The sequence below is a fragment of the Plodia interpunctella genome, chromosome 6 (genome assembly GCF_027563975.2).
Source record: "Plodia interpunctella isolate USDA-ARS_2022_Savannah chromosome 6, ilPloInte3.2, whole genome shotgun sequence".
Taxonomy (NCBI): Eukaryota; Metazoa; Arthropoda; class Insecta; order Lepidoptera; family Pyralidae; genus Plodia; species Plodia interpunctella.
The window spans coordinates 1,685,498-1,713,049 of NC_071299.1; the positions used below are offsets into that span (position 1 = coordinate 1,685,498).

General features: G+C 34.8%; 1 protein-coding gene across 7 annotated transcripts in view; it reads left to right on the forward strand.

Annotated features, from left to right (window-relative positions):
- The window catches only part of LOC128670511 (four and a half LIM domains protein 2), a 124,359-nt gene that overhangs the window by 36,662 nt on the left and 60,145 nt on the right, over positions 1 to 27,552 (forward strand). The window contains exons 1-2 of one of the 7 annotated variants that reach the window (XM_053746223.1): positions 3,354 to 3,607; positions 15,565 to 15,868. The exons of 2 other annotated variants lie outside the window; for them this stretch is intronic. In XM_053746223.1, the coding sequence (XP_053602198.1) occupies positions 15,681 to 15,868 (188 nt within the window). In that variant the 5' untranslated portion in view covers positions 3,354 to 3,607; positions 15,565 to 15,680. Of the gene's footprint in view, positions 1 to 3,353; positions 3,608 to 15,537; positions 15,869 to 27,552 lie in introns of those variants that run through there. 4 more of the 7 variants (XM_053746225.1, XM_053746226.1, XM_053746224.1 and 1 more) reach the window with 4 other exon arrangements.

Here is a 27,552-nt window from a genome sequence, read left to right on the forward strand (position 1 = left end):
CACGCGAATTGTCCCAATTGTGCTCGAATAGCTCAGGAAGAAAATAGATGATAGTGGTGCAGTGAAGTGCAGTGTCCCGGCGAGCGAAAATTGTAGCCAAAGACATATTTAACTTTAGTGAAACTGGAATGATATTTTCTGCAATAATGTGGCTGTTTACGTCATAAAAAGTACCTAATGGTGAATATCAACGCGTTATGTAGGCATAAATTGCATAATGTGTTATCATCAATAATAAATAAATTAATGACTTCGTAAAGACATCGACGTTAGGTTGCTTGTGTGTATTTCGCAATTTGTTCATTTTTTTGTCTTGGTATGTTAATTTGTTTTCCTTTGAATTTGACGCATGAATAACTGTTTTATTCTTCGATATTCAGAAATTGTTATAGAGTGAGAGAGGTTATAGGTGAACATGCACGTATCAAACTTAGATGAGTCTTGAGACGGGTTGAGTGATGCCAAAATGTATTTGTAGTTTAAGTATTGTGACTGATATATAATCACGTTTCCTGTAAAGCAATAAAATATTATAAGTATAACATCGTTTCTTAATCAATTTCTTAAATTAAATTAAATTAAATAAACTTATTAAACTAAATTGTAATCAATTTCTTCAACTAAAATTATATCTCATTTTAATTTTTCATATATGATTTAGCATATCTGTCTTACTTATCCGAAGCCATTCGTACACTAACAAAATAAATCAAACAAAGGATTCTATTACAATGTGTCTCAATATTTCTATACATCACCACAGATTTGGTATACATATACAACTCGCATCACAAACACAAATACAGCATTGAAGTAGGTAGGTACATATCAAGTTTATTTGTGGTCTATAGATACGTTGCCGTAAAAGTCATGAATTTTCAGATTTTTAATTAACCAAAATCAAATCTAATTTAATTTATTGTATATATATATATGTGTCTGTCTCTCTTATTTCCGCATATTCCCGGTTGCATTCGGAGCAGTGACGCCGCGAATCCCGAGCGTAAAAAATAATCTTTAAACTGTTTAATTAAACGCGAGTATTGGTTTGGTCCGTGTACCTTTCACACACAATTCTTATGGATTAATTTATTGTATCGTAAAAACGTCGAACTGAGGAGGGTGTGCACTCACAGGCCATAGATATAGGTATTACTATTAAATTGGTAAGTACCTAAATATGGGATTGGCTATTTTATTTTCATTACAATACAAATTCATTATCGTCTCATAGTCACCTGGCAGGCAATGCTTGTAGCTTTATAGAGAATAGAAGTTAAACATAAACAAAAGGTAACAATATATTTGTAACTACGATGGAAAATTGGCCTCTGTTTCCGAAAATGCATTCATTGTGTGACGATTATAGTGGCTTGAATCGTCTCGTTAAAGTCATTTGTTTCAAAGACGCTTGCAAACGCGTTGGGCCTACAGCGTAAATGTATAATATCCGAATAATGATTACGTGCCTTCATATAGAATTAAAACTAAGTAAAATTGTAGTAATAAAAGTCTAAAATGTCGACCTATGGTTATCTAAATTCCACACTATTTTTTTAAAATCGATTCACAAATTACTGTATTTCATAAATTCTGCACCGTTAATAGATCACATCCTGCAAATGAGGCCAAAGACACATTGCATTGCATTGAAGGGTAAACTATAAGTACGTAGCCAGTTGCGGTATATGAAACAAGTTTTTTTACAAAAAATATATTTTGGCCACAAGCTTCTGTTGTCGTCAGAGAGATCTTAACTTAGTGAACCTTTGAGGAGTTCATTCGTCGGGAGCCGATCCTGGGTGCACCATCGGATTCTGGTTATCGTTACATTTCATTAAACTATTCCAGTAATTGATTCAAATTATTATCTATATCTAACGTTGAAACCAATCACATTATCAACATTATCCTCAAACTAAAAACTTCGTGTAATCGTCCTGTAAAGTGTTTTAGTATAGGCACTTGGTCAAGGTACGGTAAAACGATAACAAGCGGATCAAAACGCGTTATTTGTTATCAAAACTTCATTTGCAATAATGGATTTATCATTGTTATTATGTGAATATATGACTCACAATAGCATTGTCGTATGACTGATGTTTCGTGCAAAGTCCTTCACTGTGTCGGTTTTGTTTCTCATTAGAGGCGCTAATGTAATTAGCTTTGTAAAATACGGACTGTTCTTTATTATACTTGACGTAGACTGGCCTTCATTTTGGCAATAGAAAAATAAAGATACTTGCATAACGCCATCTGTTGTAGAGTAGCTAATTTAATTTATTAGTGCCATCTATTGACGACTTATTAGACTTTTATAATTCAAATATTGACGCACAGATGGCAGCTCTATTCCCACATCTACAAATATTCGTATGTAATTTTTTTTTATTTTAAATATTAGTACATTTTACATACCCAGATTATAATCTTAATATATAAAAAAGTAAGGTCAGATTTAAAGATTTCATGTCAAATCAAGAATTTCACATTCGTTTGTTGATTAATTGAATTAATGTACTGTCGTTCTCAAAAGTTGTCTTTCTAAAGATTTACCATTCGAAATTCGTCATCAATAGCTTCGCTTGTTCGTTATTGATATATCTAATGCATATTTATGGAAGAAAATAAGGTAGGTAGGTAATAATGGAATGGCGTTAGATAAGATTTTGATAAGCACGACCTAATTTAGTTTTCTGATAACAAATGAAGGTTATTTTCCTCTAGTTGTATATGGTTTCCATCTTTGCTCAAATAGGTGCTAATCGATTTTTGCCTAGGCAAGATTTTTATACCCCCAAAAATATTGTAGGTTTGTACTTACCTACCTACAAAATTTTTGGATGGCTATATTATATTTCATATGTACTTATAGTTAAATTATGCTTTAACTTTTCAATGTTAAGAGATTGATATATTTTAAAAGATAAATCAATGGATTCAATTAGGTAACTCAATTCAATAATGGTTATAACATGGTACTTGCATCTAGGTAAGTAGGTAGCTATTAGCTATTTACCTATCATTAGACAAAGTGCAGTCGATATTGCTTTGTTTTGCGACGTATCAGCACAAACAGTATGTTTGTATGACAGTATGACAGTATGTATGACATCATTCTAACTCCTCCCGTCCATTAGATTACGTACTACCTGCCAAGAAAGACCATTGTTACTAGAAATCCAATCAGAACAGTTGATTTCTAAATGGAACTGAAATAGACACACGCGCGGTTCAATCTTGATTGGTCTCTTTCAGCCGGCTCAAATCCCTTGAACTTGACGCAAAATCGCGCGAACCCACGAAGGTAAACAAACGAACCGCGTACCCCGTTGACTTGCTTGACGCGCATTTGTCATTTGGAAAGCAAACGCGTCGCTCGCTGGAGCGCACTCCGTAAACGCGAAGTTTGTAAGTGAAAAATAAAAAATAAAAACATTGTATATTCAAATTACGATAAAAAAAAAAGTTTGTCGTGTTATAAGCCAGTGTGTTTTGTAGTGTCGTGAATGTGGTAAACGTGATTTCATTTGAAATAATGCCGTTGTTAGTGTTCATGAAGGATGTGACGGCGAAATCACAAGATAACAGCTGATAGATGCAATGAGTAAACTAAACTATTTCTAAAAATTATCGACCTACAACATATGTATATTCGGTTATATTCTTGGTTATTAGTTAGGTTAGCACCTAACATACTGTGTGCTACCTAACATAATTCTGTGTAGGTATTTTGTTGAAATTATTTTGAATTATAGAAGGTCGTAACTAACCTCTCAGTCATATACTCGTAGCTATAGACTATAGATAACATTTTAGAAATAATACAAAAAATATTGGAGATAATACCTAGAAGTAAACTTTGTACTTTACTTCATTATTTGGCATTAATATATTTTATATTAATTTAGATTATTTAGATAAAGGTTATTGTAAGTAGATAGGTATGTGTATTCCTTATTATGTAGCGTATAGGTACCTACCTAGCTATATCCGTACTATCCATGCTAATAATATAAAGAGAAAATAGGTAGGTATTATAATTAATATAGGTATTTTAACTGCCACCACTGTAACGATTTTGACCAAACAATCAAGAGTAACTTTTTTATTATGGTTTTACCCGAGAAATGCCCGGACGAGCTACTACTATGTCTTGAGAGTTTGCATCACAATAAGACATCATATCTCGATAGTGTGTTAATCGGTAACACTGGTGTGAGGTTTTATTCAAGTCGCCTAGGTATATAGGCACCTGATATGATTTTTACGACTAGCTACCTCAGGTAGATTAATATTTTCGAGTGAATTTGGTAGGTAGGTCCTACCAAATGTTTCTTGAACTCGAAAATATTTATTGTGATAACTGTGGCGTTACAAAGTAGGTAGGTTCGACGAAATATACCTATAGGTACCTAGTTCTACAGTTTGCCCATCCAGGCATGCAATATTTAAATTCTAAGCTATCCATATTACCTATTTATCCATCAATAATACAGTTACAACCCTCATCACACGTTCGCCAACTACCTACCTTCAGAAAGAAATAAACATCGAATGAATGGGTTTACTCACGCCTGAAATGAATGGATTTCGGCAAATTTTCAAGTTCATTGATCGACGTTGTATTGGTTATAATATAATAGACTACTTACGAAACAGCTGTTTCGTTGTTTTCAATGGTTGTGTCACAGATTATACATACATATAAAACTTCCAGTAGTTGTTGTGAAGCTGTTTAGGGAATCGGCTCGAAAAGCGCAGGCACAGGGGCCCAATTCTCACGCACCAATTTTTAGGGTTCCGTACCTCAAAACGTGAAAACGGAACCCTTATAGGATCGTCTTGTCATCCTTTGTTGTACGTCTGTCTGTCTGTTTTAAGACCCTTTCACCACGTCTCTTTTATTATATCAGTTGTCGTGCTCCCAGTACGAAGCACAGTGGATCGAATCGGGTCCATGTCTTCCAACAAACCAAGCCCTTACCGTCTATACAAACCTCATTTCTGTCGCTCTTTATTCGGATGGCGGATATGGATAGATTTAGTAACAAAAATAAGTAGGTAAACCTATTCCACTTTATGTGTCATTTGACACATAAAGTCAAATGACACATAAAGTGGAAGTCTCCTTTTTTGTATCATTTGACTGTCCGACGGCCAATTTAGAAGTTCAATCGTTACTTTAAACTTTAAAACTACCGTCAGACAGATTTCGATATGTGCCTTTTTGATCAAAAACAAATAATATAGTTTTGGGCGCCTGCAATTTGCACAGCTGTGCACTATCATGCTATGATTCTCGTTATGATATAAATCTTACGCCAAAATCTAGAAGCACCTCATACAAAACCCCATCCAAACACAAATCACACAAAATGCGAAGGAAATTACATATCTATTTAACAAAAAAAAATTAATCACAATTGCCGGCTGTAGTTTACCTAATTTAATTTAAAGAATTTTTATTCAAAGTTGTATTTTTTTTTACCAAAGATCAAAACATAAAAAACTATTATGCTATAGGTGTGTCCACTGTCATCACTATGTCAGGATTTTCATTTTAATTAATTAAGATTAATATGACCACAATTCGTACTAGTAGGACAGTATAATTTAATCTGTGGCAAATGTCACCTCACCCTGTGACATAAAAGGCTTTTACGATCTGTGTTAGTTACTTTATTATTTTCGGGACCATTCCCATTACATTAGTAATATCATAGACACAGTGTAATAATCATATCCGACCAACTCTTTTGAAGTTAAGTTAGTAAGTACTACCTTCTAGACAAGAGACCACCCAGTCTGAACAAGTTCAGTGCGCACACTGAACTTGTTTGAAAAGGGTGTGTGGTGGACCCTACCGAGTTAGCTAGGCTAGGGTTAGCTATATCTCATTAGGATATTGAGGTGAGGACAAACGCATGCCTGTTTGCTTGTTCAGTATATAAAAAAACTAAATGCGTGTGTCCATTGATTGCTTTTATGTAGAAAGAAAGAAAGAAAGAAAACATTTATTTGCCAAAAACATGAGTACAAATAGTCAAAATGAATTAGACCTACACGTTTTACCGAATATAGGTATGCAAATATAAATAAATAAAGAGGAGCATGCTATCCACTACAAATCCAAAACAAAAAAAAAGAATTATAATGTACTTATACTAGCACTAAATTCTATCCGAGTCTATCATTAAAGAAATCATTTAAAGTATAATAACATTTATCAGTTAATAAAGACTTGAGGTGCTTTTTAAATAGATTTAAATTTAAATTAGTAGTAGATTTACGATTTTACTTTTTAATAAATTGATTGTTATAATATACCTATTTAAACTAGATTTCAAAAATTAATGGAATCGGGCAGGTTGTACCTACTATTGTAGAAATGAAGAGCCCCAGGTTGTTCAACAATTGAAAAAAAATTAGTTAATTTAAGAGGACAAGGAAACCTCGCTAATTTACCGACTTAATTTAACATATCAGTTGATTAGTGGAAATGAAGTCATCTAATTATAATACTAGTGGTAGTGCAACGATTGAAGATTTTTGAAAATGTTGACCGGGACGAAAAATTGTCACTAGTTCAACCGTATTAGTTATTATCTAGTGTGGTTGAGGGAACATTTCCGATTTTCTGATACATTCTAAATCTATTGTGGAGTCTCGTAGTCTAGACGGAGGGAATAAATGGCGACTGAGATAAGATACAGTTCTATTTTTATTTTTAAAACTGACGTCATTGCCTGACGTGAAATGGAAGGGCGATAAACCCATCACTTAACAGGTAGGACCCATAAAACTTTTTGACGATACCTTCCAATTTCACCAGCTACTATCATTAAGTGTCCGCCGGAGATAAATGTGTCCATCTCGTCTTTACATGTTTGTGGTTTTAGTTTAAAAAGCTTTTGACATTCATAATAAGCAAAATAAAATGTTATATCAAATCTTTCGAACAATATAGTTATTTATTATGTATGTCGCAAATGCTGTTAAACTAAATTCAATTAAGAGAGAATGATTAGAGGAAAAATTTTAGAACTCATTTTTCATAGGTACCTGTTTATTAAATTTATGTGCGTTTAAACTCTATCTGGCCAGATATTTGCTAATGTAGTTAGATTAACATTAGAGTAAGGTTAAGTAATAAAAATATTTTTAAAATATGATGAGAATAGACCAAAGGAAAGATTGTTTTGATTAATTTAGTTATAAAAGCGAGTGCTGTGCAATGTGCACATCAGTCCTGTGTAAATATTTTCACGATGCCTCTTATTAAGTAAATACAATTTCATTAACACAATCGTTCATAAGAATTATAAATTACTTTTGAGCTGTTCTTCTCAATGCCTAATAATATTATTCCTTGGGTTTCCTTACCTCAAAAGGTCCTTAACTCACAGGTACCATTTGTGTTGCAAATTTTGTGATTTCACAGGGGATTCGAAGTTTGTACCCATATGATTTTGATTTACGACATAACAGATAGTTCATACATAACAGATTTTGACCTAGAAATTTGGCAAGAAGCATTGCTTTACCGTACATGATAAGGAATCTCGTAAGTCTGAAACGTTCAATTTGCGCGAGTCCAAATCATAGTTTTTAAATAATGTCGATAAAACATTTGTTTAACGTTATTTTTCCGCGTTCTCCCTATTTTGTAGCCCAGTGCGGGTAATTTCGATCTTTTCCAATTAAAATACTCAAATGCATTCTTCTGGCATTAACGGGTTTATTGACGCACATAAACGCACATAATCCAGTGGAAGTCTGAACCTCGGCTCAGAATTCTAAGCAAAACACCACTGAGTCAGGCTGGCTGTACTGAGTCATCGGTCAATGAAGAATTTCTGTTAAAAAAAACTTGATAAGTAAAGTACAAATCGTAATCAACTTGTTGGCTATTGTGTAATATGCTTCATTTTTTACTTTTGACTACTGAAATTTTTATACTTAATTCATTTTACACTAACATTTAGTGTAAAATGAATTAAGTATAAAAAATTTCAATAAATTCATAGATACACATAGACATACAGACCCCATAAACTGACGACCTCGGTGGTCGGTCCCGAGTTCGATCCCCGGTCGGGTCATGATGGAAAATGAACTTTTTCTGATTGTCCCGGGTCTTGGATGTTTATTGTATATATATGTATTTGTTATAAAATATAGTATCGTTGAGTTAGTATCCCATAACACAAGTCTAGAACTTTGGGGCTAACTCCATCTGTGTGTAGGTATTTATTTATATTAATAAAACTAAGTCAACAAAATATTGAAAAAATCATACATATAAGTATTACGTCTTTAGCCCTTACGCCGTTGGGTCTATCTACTTTACGGTGTAGACAGAGTCTAGAGTTCCGAAACTCGAAGGCCGCGTTTAGCTGTATGGTGGGCTTATTGGATTAAAAACTCATATCGCAAAATGTTGACTGCAAAAAGGAACGATCAAGGTACAATTGCGATCCAGCTTGTTAGCGCGATTGGGGAGCTGAACTTTGATTTTTATAGTTCACTGGCTGCGCCCCGCGGCTTCGCTCTCAAGTGAATTTCGCGACAAAAAGTTTATAACGATCCGTCCAATAGATTTTGCGTAAAAAAGAAACAAAACGTACATCCTCATAAACTTTCGCAATAGGATAAAAGATTCGATTCGAATCAAATGGTCTGACAACTACGGATGCCCACGACCGCGCGAAGTGGAGACTTCGACTCCGACGCTCAACAGGGAGACGACATGAAAACGCTCAGATAATGGAGAGAGAGTATCACACATATAAGATTCGATTGCTTTGTAGGTATGTAATGTAACTAGTTAATACCACCTAATACTAAGCAGGCTTAGATTAGATTGAGTAAATAGGTATGTAACCTTGGTCTTTAGTACAAAAACCTGTTATGAATAATTCATGTTTATTATCAGTAGCTGCTAATTGAACGCGAAAGTGACTATGTTTAGTTCTCGTAACTATTATGAAGCACAGTGTATCTGTATCCCAACTAATTTTATAAATGCGAAAGTAAGTTTGTTTGTTACCTCTTCACGCATTATCTACTGGACCGATGATTACACGGGTATAAAATAACCTGGAATAACACATAGGGTACTTTTTATCCCGAAATTCCCACGGGAGCGAAGCCCCAGGGCGCAGCTAGTATTTTATAAAAAAAATACCTTAAAAAATCTATACATACATTGAAACTGTAAGTGGGCTATGTCTGAACATAAGAGATATTACAAAAAATAATTATGAGGTGTATTTATGGGACTAACTAGATGTTGCCCGGGTCTTCACTCCCGTGAGAATTTTGAGATAAAGTATAGCCTGTAGCAATCTTGGTACATTATCCAATCCAATCCTATCCATTATCCTTTCTAATGGTGAACGAATTTTTGAAATCGGTTCGGTAGTTTCGAAGATTACCCGCCCCAAACATACAAACAAACGCTTACCTCTTTATAATAATAGTATAGGTAGAAGCCAAAACAATTTGAGTACCTACCTAACAAAATTTATTTATCGATCTGCATTTCTCGTATACATGTATATTTGTTGTTGGAATAAATAAAAATAAATGTGTCTCTCCCTGTTTAGGTATAAAACAATAAGTCTTTATTATGGAAGTTTGAGTTATATACGTACTTACATCTTTTGGCACTCTCAGAATTTAGTGTATTCCCGGCCCTTGGCTTAAATAAGCGTTATACACACACCTTTCAACTTGAATTAAATAATTAATACTTTTCATTTCGTCTTTCATTGGTTTCCATAATCCAATAATTGTATGCGGTAATCATATCATCATCATCAACAGCCATTTAAACGTCCCCACTGCTGGGGCCAGGCCCATTGGCCCACAGACCCTCCTTATGGATGAACTACGAGTATGAGCAATGACCCACCACGCGGGCCCATTGGGGATTGGCGGGTTTTAACGACTGCGAATACAACCGGGACCAACGGCTTACGTGCTTTCCGAAGCGCGGAGGAGCTCAAGATAATATTAAATAATTTATTGGTCATCCATCCAATGACCGACCGTTGTGAAAGTGACTTAACCGCCACTATCACAGGCCGAGCGCGCTAATTACTGCTCCATTGAGCTACTCCTGCCTTCAATAGTTCTTCGTCCATCATCGTGAAAAAAATCTAAAAACAAAATAACTTTCTCTACTTGTATCCACTTAGAGTCAGACGTTACATGGCCCACTTTTAAGTGTATTGTCATGAAACCTTACATCACTTGGCATCTTAGCATGTCCTGACCCAGAATCAACAGCGCGACTTGCTAATCCAACTAGTTTATCTATAAACGATTTAACACGTACAAAAATAAGTATATCCTTGCACTAATCACTTTAATTATTACAAGCTTTTATTTAGTTTCTTGAGACACACAAAGAGTCAAACACTCATATTTAACCTTGACTCGTAGGCATATTGTATGATCCAAGCATAAATAATAAAATAAAAAATTAAACAATACACGACCACACAAGCATACTCGAAAACGACACATCCGAACCCTGTCCCCCACTTCCACAAAAATGTGATGTGGTTCTTATATCCAATGATCACACAATGCTACTGTGGGCGAGTGTCCCGGAGTCCTGAAACACTGGATTTTCCTAGCTCAGGCTTCAGTCCTCCCTTATTAAATACAAGTGATGTAATTTGAATCATGGTGGAAATAAACAATTGTTTCCTTGTTTTTCTTTCTTTTCAGTTTCAATCGTCCTGATGTTTGCTTGTCTGTTTGTGATTAAATTTTGCGAGTTAGATTTCTTCTACTTCCAGTTGTCCTACAGAGTTTAAATTTCCCACGTCACAAGCAAATAATTTGTCATCATCCCAGAAATCCAATGTTGGATAATTTGTGTATAAAACTATGCCAGTAATGAGTATTATAGATTAGTTAGGATATTAATCTAATTGACGACCTCGGTGGCGCAGTGGTATAGTTCTTGCCTCTGAACCGAGATGTCCCGGGTTCGATCCCCGGTCGGGTCAAGATGGAAATGATCTTTTTCTGATTGGCTCGGGTCTTGGATGTTTATCTATATATGTATTTGTTATAAAATATAGTATCGTTGAGTTAGTATCCCATAACACAAGTCTCGAACTTACTTTGGGGCTAGCTCAATCTGTGTGATTTGTATATTTATTTATTTAAATCTATCACTTATCAATATTGAAATCAATAAAACCAAAACTATAAAACGTAACTTCGGAGAATTATACAAAAATAACATGAATTGAGACAGTTTAACAAAAAAACACGTAAACTGACTTCCTCGAGTACTGAAGCTGTCTTCGATAGTCATCACGATGACATGTTTACTAATATGGTAACACCATCCGTCGAAACTTTTATCATAAAAAGGATTTCCTCCAAAATCCATCGAATTTAATTCTCCGAAATTATGTAGGTATGTTGATAGAAATAATTGATTTGGGATTTTTGTAATTTATCTCTCTGGTGGCAAGACTTTAAAATATAGATGGCATTAATTTATCAAGTCTAATGTCCAGTAAAAAACAAATATTGCGAAGCCAATGTTCTCATTTACGAAAATAAATCGGGAAAATCAGAAATCATTCTTGAAAATCTTATGAAATGGTTTCGTTTGACGTTCACTCAAATGTTTATGTTATTATTGCAATACAGATATGTTGACATATATATTAATTCATGTATATTCAGGGACATCAACAAGTCAACAGATTAACTGTAGGAATGTGGGTAGTTTGGTCATTGAATAAAGTCAAGTCTATCCCACGAGCTTGTATTTAATTGACGTTCCCTTCATATCACAAAACAAAACATAACATGGCGCAGTCGTTTATTCAATAAATAAAAATAGTTGTTGGAGTACGAAAATAGAAGATTTTCGAATAGAACTGGTGACGTGAAGTGTGCTGCAAATTAAAATAAATTCTTAAAATTTGTTAAGTATGGAGTCAGTTCTACAACCGCCGCAACCGTTCAATTTTGAAAAAGACGTGGACAATCTATCTTCAGGAAATTTAAGCATTAATTTACATGTTACTAAATAATCTAACTAAAAGTGAGACGTGTGTGAAATGTTACGTCTAGCTATGAAAAATAACACACAATATCTTTAATGTACTTACTTTGTATTATACCTATGTTACGGCTAAACCCCGAAGTGCAGCTAAACCTAGTTGCAGCCGGTCTCAGTTGATTACACCTAGATGTAGCCAGGTTATCTTAGGATAGACCTAGATTTAGCCGTTATTATCCTGATTAGAACCAGGTGCATCCGGTCTCAGATGGTGTGACACCTAGAGTTATAAATTTAACTTTCCAACTAATATCAGAAGTGCTAAAGTAAGTTTGCTTATTTACTATATCTTTCTATGACGACCTCGGTGGCGCAGTGGTAAAGTTCTTGCTTGCTGAACAGAGAGGTCCCGGGTTCGATCCCCGGTCGGGTCATGGTGGAAAATGATCTTTTTCTGATTGGCCCGGGTCTTGGATGTTTATCTATATATGTATTTGTTATAAAATATAGTACCGTTGAGTTAGTATCCCATAACACAAGTCTCGAACTTACTTTGGGGCTAGCTCAATCTGTGTGATTCGTCCTAATATATTTATTTATTATTTTATTTATTTATTCTGACCTTTTCACGCTCAATCTGCTCAACCAAAATTCTTGTAATTTTGCATACATATAGTTAGGAATATGGAGAAAGAAATAGGCTACCTTTATCCCTATATACTACGACTGCTACCGTGGAAAATTCACATGGGCAAAGCCGTGGGAAAGCTAGTTTTGTTGCTTAGATAAAACTCCAAATCTCATGCAACTTAAAATTCCTCAACTATATTTGGACCTATAAAAACAAGAACAAAAATGGATTCAAAGATTCCAATCTTATTTTATTTCAAAATATCGAGTTATAATTAAGTCCTTATTCGATATTAATTACGTTTAGAATCGAACTGTTAAATAGTTTATAACATCGACTGCTAATCCAAATAAAGAAGTCTTATCTATTCGTAGAAATAAAATACCTAATCATGTAGGTTAGTCATACTTAACTTTGCATGGTATGTCCTTATCTATATTTGGTAGCTTAGTAAATAACAATTTAACTGCTCTTTAGAACGTACTAGCTTTTACTCACGGCTTCACCCGCGTGAATTTCCAATGGACACAGTGCTGAAATGAAAGGTCTACGTCCTTTTTCATATTCTTAACTATATGTACATAAGAAATTTCAAGAAGATTGCTTAAGTAGATGAATATGTTAGAATAAACGAATTTACTTTCGCATTTATAATATTAGTTGGGATCGGTTGAGGTACAGTCGCCGAATGAAATTACTACTTATTATATATATACCTACACACTATTTATAGGACAGTGTACAACAAATGACTAAATGTGACAAAAGTCACGTATTCGTGTAGGAGATATAAATAACTTGCTATTACTGTGACAAAAATGTGTTATCCTTTTATAACTTTGCAATTTAACTTGATAATGTCTATACTATCATAGACCAAACTACCATCAGAAAAAGTTATTCGATAATAGGTATACTTTTAGTAATGATTTAGAACAGTTTTTTTAATTAAAAGAAAACAATTTTTATGATGGAGTTTTTCTGATGGAAATTTTGACTATGAAAAGTATAGACACAGATTACATAATACTTCCAGTAGTATAGTGTCAAGTATAGAATCCTAGGACCCTACAATCAGTCTTAACCACAGAACCACCGCCGCGTTTCTAAAGTAGATCAGAAAGTCAGGTTTATTTACAAATTAATCTAAATGGCATACATGTACGAGTCACGATCTTGTTTGTATTTTCAGATAAAACACGTACTCAATGAATTCAATTAGCGAAACTACATCCAAATAAGGAGACCACGTTTACTTCGAGGCCTCATTAGGTAGACAAGTTAATCATTCATGACATAAAACAGATTGTTCGTGGATATACCCTAGTCTAGAGTGGGTTAAATTACATTTTTTGTACATGTCGGAGAAACGGTGGCTAGGCTCCATCCATAAGCTAGGCTAAAATGGAATTGGGCAGGCCACGTTTGTCGTAGACATTCCGAAAGATGGGCTCAAATTCTTACCACCTGACGGACACAGAAACACAGGCTGGCCTAGGACGAGGTGGTCGGATGAACTTAGAAATTTCGACAAAAGATGGATGGAAAAGACCAGAGACAGGGATACATGGAAAGAGAGTGGGGAGCCCAGCAGTGGGACATGATATAGCTACTTAAAAAAAAAATTAACTTGAAGACGTCAGAAGGATTTTTCTTATATGCTCTTTTGATTCATATCATAATTATCTAACTGTGGCCGTTGCACACTTCGGAGCTTGGAGATTGTGTTGCTCTATAGCACATATTATAATGTTATTTATTATGAGAATGTTGCTGAGACAAACATAACGAAAACAAAACAAAGGCAAAGTCAAAAGACTAAACAAAAGACAAATGTCCTTTACTGTACAAAAAACCTTTCAAATGCGATAAGCGTACTGCAATCCGATCAGAAAAATCATAACTTATTTAATGTTCAGAAGAGTACGACGCTTACAACATTCCTGACACTCTCTCTCTTTTGAGAGATTTTCCGGTTTCTTCCTCAGCCGTTGAGCGTCGGAGCCCAGAGTCCGCTTACCTAAATTTTCGTTTCCACTTCGCACGGTCGTCGGCATCCCTAGTTGTCAGACCATTGGCACGCATATCATCCTTGACGACAACAAGCCAGCATTTCTTGGGTGACTCTTGTCTTAATCTTCTGGGCGCCTTCTTCCTTATACGTTGTAGGTACATGATAATAATTATCTAAATAATCGATCCTATCTATCTTAAAGATCAAGTGACCAAATATTTCCTGTCAAATTTTATGTCTCTGTTTAGAATGTTCTCATTGTCTATTATATTCAGACTACGAGGCATCAACGAGGTATACTGTTGTAGTCCTTACTAATTTGTGCAAAGACAATGGACCGACTGATTGTTTAAATTGGGACTTCCTATGCAGGACAAGCCGGCCGGTTGCGACAAGCTTCCTGCGTTTGTTGATATTCGGCCACTATACTTCATAGTTATTGTGCGTCGCTAATTATTGTATTGTACAGATCAACTTTACAAATTAATGCCAAATTCGCTCTTAACTCTGCCCCATAGAGGTCCATTTAGGTTAACTTGAAATGTAGTTAAGTAGTGTGCTTATCTTGGCCTAGTTAATTGGGTTGGTCAGTCTCTAGCTTTAAGTATGGTTTGTAGAAATATGCTTATGACGTTAGCTGGCACATGTTTCATTTGTCGGTTTTATTTTGGTATGGTTATTTATTTTGTTATTTTCCGTATCTACGCTTCTGCGTATATAGACAGCGCATATATAGACAGGATATAAATCACGTATTTTGGTAAAAACTTTTACGTTGGAAGAGTTTTTTTTTCGTATTTACTCCTTCATGAACACTGACAAGGTAAGAGCTATTAATTCTACTGCCAGTGTTAAGAAGTGACTCAATATTTCCAGCTAGTTAGACACAAACGTTGCATTAACTTAAAAAAAGAACACTGTCCTGGCACCGCGGAACTCAGCCAAGGCTAGTGATGTGCATGAGTTCAAATAGCGTCAACAAAAATAGTTAAATGCCTCCAACTGAGACCGAGGCTCGCGACGGCATGCTGTGCCTGTCGCGCCACGAGAACTGCCCCTGGGGCGAAGCCCTGAAGTCTGCGGATATCAACTGGACAGGACTTCAGTACACCTGCTTGAAGATTCTGCATTTGTATTGCAAGGTGTTTGAGAAGGAAGATGTCTTGGATATGGTTATTAGGTAAGTTCTTTTTTAATTTTAGTGTATTCGACCTATACAACGCCATGGACAATATATGGTAGTGGCAAAGTATTGGTCCTCAAAAATTTGAACGCTAGAGGCGACTTGCTAAAAAGTGTATCAAAAAAAGTATCGTCTCTTTTTCTGAAGGGCTCAAATTAAGTAAAAAAAAAAACATATCGTCGTTATATATTCAACCATTACTAGAGCAGCATTTGATTTATTTGCAGGCTGGCAAACTGTTTGCCGAACCTTGGCGGTTTAATTGTTGCTTGTTTATCCTTGCAGTAAAAAAGCTTATATAGTTCCAAACATTGCATTGTCCGTTCATTCGCGTCGATAGTGTGAACGAGCCATTAGATGTGTTATTTCCGATTCCATATATCATTACTGAGCTCTCTCGCCGGTAAGAATGCTTCTTCGGCATCATATACCACTACATGCCAGCTACTAAGCGAGTGATACCAGCGGTGAAAAGCAATGTAAAAATACTTTGGGGAAGTTGGCGATTTCACTGAAACAGCTGGTCCATCAGAAACACCTAAATAAAAGTAACGACTTCGATCGCCATTAGATCTTCGATGTTTACGAGTTAGGGCCCCGAAACTGGCGTCGTTATGTCAGCGATCACAGTTTAATGGCCACACGAATGCTTGAATCATCGAGTTAGACTAATTTTCTTTACTATAGTGTAAACATTACAGCCAGTATTAAGAGTTCCAAATTTAAAAAAAATCGATAACATTGGAATAACAAACTAAATAGAAACAATGTTCCTCGAGACCAATTTCTGTCGATATAGATATAAAAAAGGATTTGATCAAACCGTTACACAAAGTAAACCCAAGATCTGGAACTAAATAGAAGAAGAATGATATCATGAATTGTGTAAACACTGTCACATCTACGGACGAACAAAAATGACACCAATGTTTGCTATAACAACGAGATGTTTAGTAAATACAAATATTTTGTTAGCATTACCGCTTGTGCGACATGTTTGTTTAGCTTGTGCTTGCTATTCTGATCATTTGTTACTGCCACAAGAACCTTGTGATTTTCAAGCTGTAACAGTGAGTATGTCATAACTTGAAAATCACATGAAACTATATGAAGATTTAGTTAACTCACTAAATATATTGTGCGGCCCGTCCCGGCTTCGCTTGAGTAAAACCATGATATACCTAAACTTTCCTCAGAAATCACACTATCTATTTGTGAAAACCTTACTAAACTTCGTCCCGGTAGTTTTGAGTTTATCGTGTTCAGACGCAAACTACGTAACGCTATACAGACGCAAACATTTATAAAACGGGTATCTAAGGATGATAATTTTGCTATAATTGTCTAGAAAACAACAGATTTTACAATATTCACGCATTCTGTTTTGCGTGTCTAATTAAATTATGAATAACAGCTTTAAATTACGAGTTTCCAGACTGGTCTGGGTCGTAAAGATGATGGTGTTCTTGGCAAGGAGCTCATTCAGATCATTGAAGATTGACAAATGAGGTCGGCTGGACAATTGACGGCGTATCAACTCGCGCCAGGAGATCAAAAGGAAATCCTGCATTATAACCGAACAGAGAATTGGGAACAATATGTATTTGGTTCATTATCATACTTTTAAAGTCTTCGAAGTTACGAATTACATTATCGTTTCATTATGTCACGGACAATTTAAAAGATGTCTTGAAACAACATTTCAACAAAATAGCAACCGGTTCCGGCTTCGCTCGGGTTAAAACTTTATAAATTATACCTAATCTTCCTCAGAAATCACACTACCTACTGCTGAAAACCGCAATGAGTTTATCGCGAACAGACAGACTGACGCTGTAATGACTTAGTTTTATAACATGTAAGGCCAGATAAAATTTTTACAAGCTTTTATATAACTTGCAATGTACTCGTAACTATGAATGTTCCAATAATGTCTGTTCGGGTGGAATCTTGCAACTCAATTTTGAAGCAGTTATCTTCAACCGATTAATCTGAAATTTTGTATAGAACTAATAAGTTTGGATGCCCATCATGTCGGCCATGTTTATCATAATAATTCATTATTCAGATGATGCTTGTCATTATAATGCATTATTATGGTAAACATGACACCCAAGAAAGGCTCCAAACGTGGGCACGCCTCAATGGTTTATTCCACGGAATTTATATTCTTGTCACACATTAAGAATGCATTAAGATCTCTCTGACGACAAAAGAACTTGTGGCAAAAATTTCATTTTTGTAAAACTGTATTTCAACATTGATTTCATCTTGATATCAGTTCAATAAGTTTACCAATATTTCTGTAAAAATACGTTCAATAAAATGGCTGCTAGCACGAAACCCGAATTGATGAATTTGTATTTTTAGCTCTAATTCACAACAAACAATAAAACGTTGCGGACAGTTAATTATCCGTATCGTAAAAAACCGATTCAAGTCTAGATTTATCTTTCATACCCTAGGATTGTGATTTTCTTCGAGAACCGGTTCTTTTGTTCTTTTAGCTTTTCTGATTCAGTTTTCAATCAATGGTTATAGGAAATTCATCTCCCCATTTTGGTAGAAAGAGGAAATATCCATAATACCTAACCAAGTAGTTGGGTTGGTTTTTATATTTCTGGAGTAGTTGTGAAAAATTTTGGAGTTATTAGTAAACTAATGCGACCAATTGATCTCTGCCAAGAATATGAATATTATACTTACACAGATTCTGATGATCTGATCTTTGGACCGAATGAGACTCATTGATGTTTTATTATTTGTTTATAAATTTATGAATTTTTACATTTCAATCAAGCCATTCAGGTTCCACACGTCCTACCTATTTAAATGTTTAATAGTCGTTATTACTTAAAAATAGCATCTTTTGCTTGTTTCTTGCTTGTAACCTAATTTTCCATTTTCAAAATTTTTCCTTACCTAGGTACGTCTAAACTTGGAAATTTTCATCTGAATCAGTTGTTCTTTCCAAAGTAAATTTATGGTTTGAAATAATATTTATTACCAGTTTGGCAGGACGTCCAGTCTTTGAAGTGCGTCATCGTGAGGTCGCAGTTAACGTGAATCTATATTTTATTACACTTTTGTGGTTATTGGTGGAATATTAATATTATTTTATGATCTGAATAGATCTGAAAAAGTATGAGAACTAACTCACTTGAAAGTACTTCTTGGAAACAACTTGAATGGTCGGTAAATTTTAACTTAATGCAAGATATTTGCTACACTATCCAAAATTGTTTATTACTTTTTATAAACGATCGATATTTTATGCATTCTGTCATAATGTTAATATAATCCTTTTGTTTTATTTTTCGTCCCTTCTTACTATTTTCGTCTTTGTCATATCTATTTCATGTAACAGGGAGAGACGTCATCACCTCGTGTTTTTTTACGTCCAATTACTCTGAAAGTCATAATTTATGTGGTCTTGAAGTTCAATTTTCTTAAAAGTTTTCTCAACCCTTTATAGTATCGTGTTTCTGTTTCCTTGAGCCGACCTCACTCAGTCTATCACTAATGGAAGGTGTCTGCCAAGCCCATGCCATTTGCTTTGCAAACATGGCCTCCAGATCTTCAATGTAGCGTAATTCTGGATATTTCAATTAGACAAAGACAAAAATAACATTATGAGAATTACATTTCAGATGTTATGTTATGTTATAGTTATGATGAAGATTATATTATCGTCTGAATATTCAATAGCATTTCAAGCAACACATACAATTTTAACTCTTGTGCTGTTATTGGTGTCACTTTTTTTAACGTCTAGTCTGGACTAGAATACATGTTTATGAATTTAAGTATATAGATTATATCAACAGCAATTCAGAACAATAGTGACTTTATAAGAATGAATAAAGGCTAGTTAAGAATCATTATCATTAGACAATATGAAAAAGGTCGCACTAAGGCCGTAAGCATTGACAATTGTAAATTCGGGACCTTTTGCAGTCTTAATTTACATCTCAAGGTGAAAGGTTTTAGAATGAGTTGGATCTAACGCAATGGAATCGGTAAGGTCGTTGTAGTTTCAGCGCTGTAGGTAAATTATTCTATTTTCTCAGTGCGTGATGTAGATTTTTGTTAGGACGAAGTGCGGGTGCACTTCGCCGTTTCATTTCTTTCACCATTTCATTTCTTACTATCGAATCGATTTGAAGTGAGGAAAAATCGGGAAAACGTTCAGATTACAGACGAGGGAGAGAATGTTGAAGTGTTGGTTGGGCTTACTAAACGTGAATATTAATTAATGAATCTTCACGACCTCTATGGCCTAATGATCTACACTGAAGGTCCCGAGATCTTTTGTTATGTTTTTTTATTATTAATTTTGTATATAAACATTGGAATAAATCCATTTTTAACATAATTAATTCTACTCAATTCTATCTATATTTTTGTTCCTACGGCTATTTTGACATGAAAAGAATATTTAAAATTTCGCCAACAACTGGTATGTTGCATGGTACGCAATGCACTGGTATGCAATGCTAGTAATATGGTCTTATTACTAGCATTAGTGCATCATATCTTTTTGTAAATTAGTGTTTTTAACCGTGGTTTTACCCGAGCGAAGCTGGGACGGGCTACTAGTGTCACATGCACATGCCACATCTAAATTCTCGAACTTATTTTGAGGCTAACTCAGTATATGCCTTTTGTGTCCATATATTTTTATTATTATAATTATGTAATGTACCTACGTAATCTGATTTAATAACCCTATTCTACTCATAGCGTATCGAATATGTCGTATTAAAATATTATATATTTAATAGAGTTGCGGTTGATTAGTTACCGTATTACATTACGCCCCAATTTCTGGACGCAAATCTTAGCATATAATGTTACAAAGTAAAGGCATCCTTTGATATATGGTCGGGTTTTTATGTCATCACCGTAGCACAGTATAATAAAATAGACATACCCCATGGCTCAGTCAATTTGACGTCCGTCAACAATGAAGTTTCGATGTACGTCAACACATGTCAGTGTCAAAACTTATAGACAACGACGGAGCACAACGTAAAGGAAAAAAGAAATATCGAATGCTTTGTCTATTACAAGTAATCCAATCATCAACATAACGCAGCAATAAAAACAAACTTGTTTGGTATGCTAGTAAATGAATTAAACTATAAATCAGGCTCAATCTTGAAATACCATCTAGAATGTTAGAACGACACAACTATGTTTATAAATACTTTTAATGAGATTAATATCGAAAGTCAAACAGCCCATAACATTCGAATGACATAGATGGGCACTGGCATATGTTTGGAATGCCGCCAAATGGTTTGGCAAACATAGGATTGAACATAAGTGTTATAAAATCGCTCAATGATTTTAATTTTATTACATTTATTAAGGTTCCGTACGAAGAATGAAAAAACGGAACCCTTATAGGATCACTCGTGTATCTGTCCGTCCGTTTGTCTCAGGCGAGTCTACTGGACCAATTCAGGTGAAAGGGGTTTGAAGATTTTACTATGGAGCGTGGCATACCTACTGCCGCCATTTTGATCGATTTATAAAAGTTTCATGGCTGGCCGCGATTTTGAAAAAAAATCAAAACGGCGGCAGTAGGTATGCCACAAATCTTCAAACCCTTTTGGTAATGTGGTGTAATCCTTTGACCCAAAAACAAATGTGCAGAGTAAATAAATATTTTTTCAAATAAGGGGATAAATTAGAAAATGTATTAAATAATTCGACAAAAATTGGATATATAAATTAATCAATTTCAAAAAATTTGATAAAAGGCGCTTTAAATGGTAGGTGGTGGTTATAAATTTGCTGGCTGTTGTATTTATTTAAAATACGTTGTTTAATAATATTATCATTGCTGCTATTTTTTAAAAATAAATGCAAAATATTTGTTAATTGCATGTAGATTACAGGAAAACCGAAAAAAGCTTTTCTTAGCTTCAGTCGTAATAAAGAGATACTCTCAGAATTGATCGATGTTGTATTTTACAAATCTTTGGCTTACATTTTCGATTCTAGGCATGGAACTTCCTTATCTCTCTTATCCCCGTGTGTCTCTGGTTTAATTTTAAGCCCGGAGTCGATGCCTGACGTCAACCATCAGAGAATGTTGTCGCTGCCTCTCAACTGTCAACGCTGTCAAGTTATGTTAGTCAGATTCAGAAGTCACAAGTTTTCGCTTGACTTTGATGTTGTCGCGTGCCCTAAAATAGAACCATCCATATCTTCCTGTGGATGTCGTACGTGGCGACTAAGGGATATATGACTTGGCCCGGGTTGCCGTCAGGCAGGTGGCCGGTTGTGAAATCACAGCCGAATCTCCTAAATATTGAAGTTATTTGTAAGCTGACCGAGGCTATACGGCGTGACAGCCCGGAACGCAGCCTAGAACATGCGGAGATGAGAAAGTTAGTCACATGACGGATACACGGGCGGATAAACATTGGTCCTATTCTATGGCGGGAACCACACGCTGCACACTTTTACCGTTAAATTAATCTGATTAATCGATTCGTCCACGCATCATTTGCGGGGAATCGAGCCGGGTAATCAACGAACTGCGGGGCCAAAGAAAACACGATAAATCTATTCTTGAAATAACAATCCTCATTCATCTCAAAATCGTTAATGTCACTTGAATGCTGCTAAATAAATCTTTGATTAAAATAATCTACATCTCACATAGTATGTGATGATATGACATACTATGTGAAATGCAGAATGATTGAGAACAGAAAAGAATTGGCGAAATATCTTAAAAACAAGTTAAGATATTTCTGAACAGTGCCTTTGATATCCCGCGTTTTGTTTTCGCTCTTGCTGAAAACAAAACGCTGTCATCAATTTTATAAGAGTTTTTCAATGTAGTTTAATGCCGAATCGAAATCTGTGCTTCATTCACAGAAAACCACAATCGAATGCATCGATCGAAACGAAAAACATTTTGATCGTGAATTTTCTTAAAATCGTCGAAAAAAAAGGAAAAATTTTTTTGATTATGAGATATGAACTACTATTGCGTAAGAATCGATATGTATGAAAAATGTTTACTTTGAAAATGTCTATAGCTAGACGTCGACAAACAAACTTTAGATGGGTAAATAATCTATGGTGCCCCTCTGGAAGCTTCTCGCGGTAAATAGGTCACGCTGCTAACAAGTTTCTTATGAGCCATGACAGCTTTTATTACAAGTAATAAATCATACAAAAATATTTTTATGACAAATAGCAAGGTAACGCTAACGTCTCGATAGTACAGTCTACATTATATCAACTATTCATATTCATCGCAAATTCACTGGTATCGCCACCAATACAGAGGTTCTTACGATTTAATTTACAATTGACTATCTATTAGTACAGCAGACACTATGTCAAGGTAACCTTGATGGATCTTTATGCGCGGCTATAGGGGCGAAATCGCAATGAATTTAGGTAGGTTGATTGACGTGCTTTTGACTGTACAATATTAACATGGAACCAATAATAACAGGAGGGAGATAATCACGTCATCAGATTATAGCAAAAAATGTTTCCGAAATGCGAAATGCTTGCCAATTCAAATCATTTAAAAACAATACTATGGTATAAACAATTTGGCGTAGACAAGTTCTGTCAATATTATATCTACTTTCGAGTCGTCATGGCCGATACATTCCTCTGTAAAAAAGGGTTTGACTTGACAAACTGACATCGAAGTGATACTAGAAAGTTTTCCGTTTTTTTCCTTTTGAAGTAGGTAGGTACGAAACTCTAAACTATATTAATAAAAAAATTACTCAGTCTGCAACGAGGCTAGATAATAATAATATTAGCGTATTTAATCTAGTAAATTTTCTAGCAAAGGAGACAATACAATAAAACTATATTAAAATGTAAGAGCTAACAATCAAATCAATAAATAAGATTTTGCAATCATAGCTGAGAACAGTCTCAATTATACAGACAGACAGATACACATAGATACGTTAAACTTATAAACTCCCCTGTCGTCGGTTAAAATCTTGCTACCTTGGCTGAAACAGAATCCTTGCTATTGACCATCGTTCAGGCAATAAAACTAACTTCACGTGTCCAAACAAATATACGGTCAACAGTAAAATACAATTTCGGACGGATATAAATTTTAATGTACCTACTGAACAGAATGTTTACGTCGATCATTATAGTACAATACTCTTCTTGATGATGTTGTTAAGCTGCCAGTAGCTAATGCGCAGTATATTCAGGTAAATATTAGTTATATAATATGTACAGTTACAGAAACATTTTCTAAATTCGTATGAAATAACAACTAGAATGGTGAATCGTCAATGGTCTGACAAACAGAGACATTGATTTCTCTAAATCTGCAGATGACGACGAATTGGGCTTATTAAACGTGAATACTGATTACGACTGCGAGCTACCTGGATTAAGGAACCTACACGCTCTGATGACAGAGAGAAAAGTCAGGGTGATAAGAGTTTTAATTAAAGTACTGGCTTGATTTCGTCGGGGATATTGATAAGGATTATGCATATGGTATGATAACTTCAGTCTAAAGATGCCACGCGAAGTAGAGTGCTAGAACGCATACTTAAGACTCCAGAAGTGTGCATACAGAGACCGAGAAAAAATATTGAAGGAAAAAAGATGAACTAAACTTTTAGGCGGCCCCTGTAAATAATATTAATAATTTAATTTAATCAATAATAATATGCATCTTAAACGTATGGATTTTAACTATCTGATATAAAGAAGATTTAATTTTATTTATCTATTTGTAAATAAAATTAAGGTGGGTCGTGGGACGGGTCGTGAGGTTCCCTCTATTTCTTTCGGCATTTCTTCTCAGCAGTGGTCGTTCCGAAATGCCAGTAGTTTGTAGCTAGTGAGAAATAACTATAAATATAAAAATTGACGAGAAAAAGTGCCTGTGAAGGTATTTCTGATTAAATGATTTGAATTTGAATGTAAGGTGTATACACGCACGATACACGCAAAGAAAGCGGTCAAACACCATACAACGGTGCAGTAAAAGTGCTGCAAAAAAATTCAGTGTGTGCGGACCTTTAGGCTACCACTAAAACCAAGTCCCAACACAAAAAAATGACAATTCACCACTCTTAAGTGACGCCATTTAAACCCCATATTCATCAGGACAATTACCTTATTGCAATGCATTACTGAGATCGTTGCATACCAATTAATTCTAAGATTTCATGGGAAGAGAACCGATAGACTATTGTCAGACAAAGCTGTTGTTTGCTAGTCATTGCCGACTAACTGTTAAATCATTGTTAGTTAATCATACAAGAAAAACCAACTAACAAATTGCATCACACACTGACACAAATTTTGCCTTCGTTTCGTAATACCCTATTAGTTCATTAGTTCAATCATTGAATTTGTGAGGCTTTTGTCCTTAGTTTTTATTATTCCATTAATAAACAGGAAATTGAGTAGAGTAGGTAGTAGATAATTTTAAATGACCAAGCTTGTAAGGATGTATGTATGTTTGTTACTCTTTCACGCAAAATCTACTGGACCGATTGTTATGAAATTTGGAACACGGGTAGAATATAACCTGGAATAACACACAGAGTACTGTTTATCCCGAAATGTCCACGGAAGCGAAATCGCGGGGCGCAGCTGGACTTCTTATAAGATCAAAGACAAGAATATTGCATTCGCATATCGTGATAAGTAGGTAGAAAGTCCGTGTATGTATAGCTTCCAAAATAAATCCAGTGTGATTATCACAATATTTACACCGCATCACTACTGCGTGTATGTTGTGAAGTTACCTGACGGCTATATTTTAAACACGCTTCAAACTATGGTATCTGCACCTGAACAGCTAAATATAGATACTATTCGCCATACATCAAATAAATTGTGTTCCCGTAGAGACCGCATTTTCTTTTAAAGCAAAGTTTAATCTAGTGAAGAGTTACAAATTGAAATTATGTAACACAAATTTGTTGAAATTATTAACAATATTGTAACACATTAACTCCCGCACAATGTCTCGGGGATAACGTTGATTTTTAGACACCCCTGGTCTCTTGTTGGGAATAACAGAAGCTGAGATATTCCTCTGTCACTTTATACAAATTGTATATCTTAAACTAAAATAAATATTATAATTACTTTTTTCAAAAATAAGTTAAAAAGCATGTGTGACATTATAACAAATCAATTTAAATATTATAACATGTTAGAATATGTATTAAGTTTGGCAATAAAGTGATTTTTTTTTATTTTTATTATAGGAAAAATCTCGGAAAAAAAAATTTAATAAAATGGCTGCCTCAATTTGGAGCCCCATTTCTTATAAACCGACTTATTTAATTCTGTAATTTTTATTGTTTTTTTTTTATAATAAACTTATATTATTTCTTATAAAGTAAAACAGTATTTATAACTTTATTTAAACCAGGTATCTAGTAATTCACGGCCACAGTAGAGGTTGGGCCGAAGGTGATGCAGAAACTTTCTTTTATTGAAGTCATCGGATTCAAGCACTTAGGGATTTGTACTTTCGACGATAAACGAACCTTTTACTTACATTCACATTTACTAAGATTAGGTCATGGTTAAGATCCTCAAAAGACACATCGGATTTTTTTGCTTTGTATTTTTACTAGTAAACATTTATAGTAGATTAGTAGCCAAGGGCTGTAAGGCATCAATTGCAGCCCTCGCTGCGCTCGTGCGTCTATAGTTCGAGGGTGCAATTGATGCTTACACCCGAGCTGACTACTCTGCTTTACACCTCGATTGTGAGGTAAGTAGAAAAAAACGTAATTATAAAAAAATCCCAGAAACAAACAATATTTAAAGTAAAAGTTTTGTTTTCCTGCCTTTTTTCATTAAAAAGAACCAAGTAAAGAACTTTTTATTAAGAACGAAATTGAGCTTCGCCGTTCGATACCTATTTAAAAGTGATAACTATTATATTTATACGAAGACAAGGCTGAATAGCGAAGCGACCTCTTTGGTCATTGGTATGATGACTATTGCCAGTATTATTCTTAGATGTACGCGAACTTTTTGAAAGAGTGAAGTGTTTTTTTTTAAATTAGTTACCGCCCTAGGGATTTTCTAGCTACATAATTACCCTAGAGCGCTAATTGGTCACTTACAAGCCCCATTTGGGGGTAATAAGGACCTACTTACCGAACACGAGAGATGTAAAACAGTTTTAGCTGTCAAATGTGTTCAAGAACGTGTTGATTTCTCGAAATAATTGTTATATCAAACACGAGCATTACTCTAGTCATGGTAACAGTGTTATAAAGCCGCTCTTACTGACAATTAACTTTATTTTTAGCGCGCCTATTAAACATCTCACTGGATTCAGTTCTAGAAAGTCTCGTTACCCACTTTATTCGTTTTTAGACAAGTGAATCATTATCTTACAAATTGTTTGCGTCAAAGTGCCTTGTTTCTGAGTAATGTGAACTGTTAATAAGATTTTTACAAAAATGACGTTATTTACATCGACACTAACTTTTATTGTTGTCAGAAAGATTTTACTGTATTCAATGCGTGACAAAAGAGTCATGTCCGTGCAGTAAACCATTGAGGGGTTCTCTCTTCGGGAGTCGTTCCTGGGTGCTCCATCTGGTCATGCTTTTCATAATAATGTATTGTATGTTTCACACTAAACGTGTATAAAATTTTAGCTTAATCTATTCAAT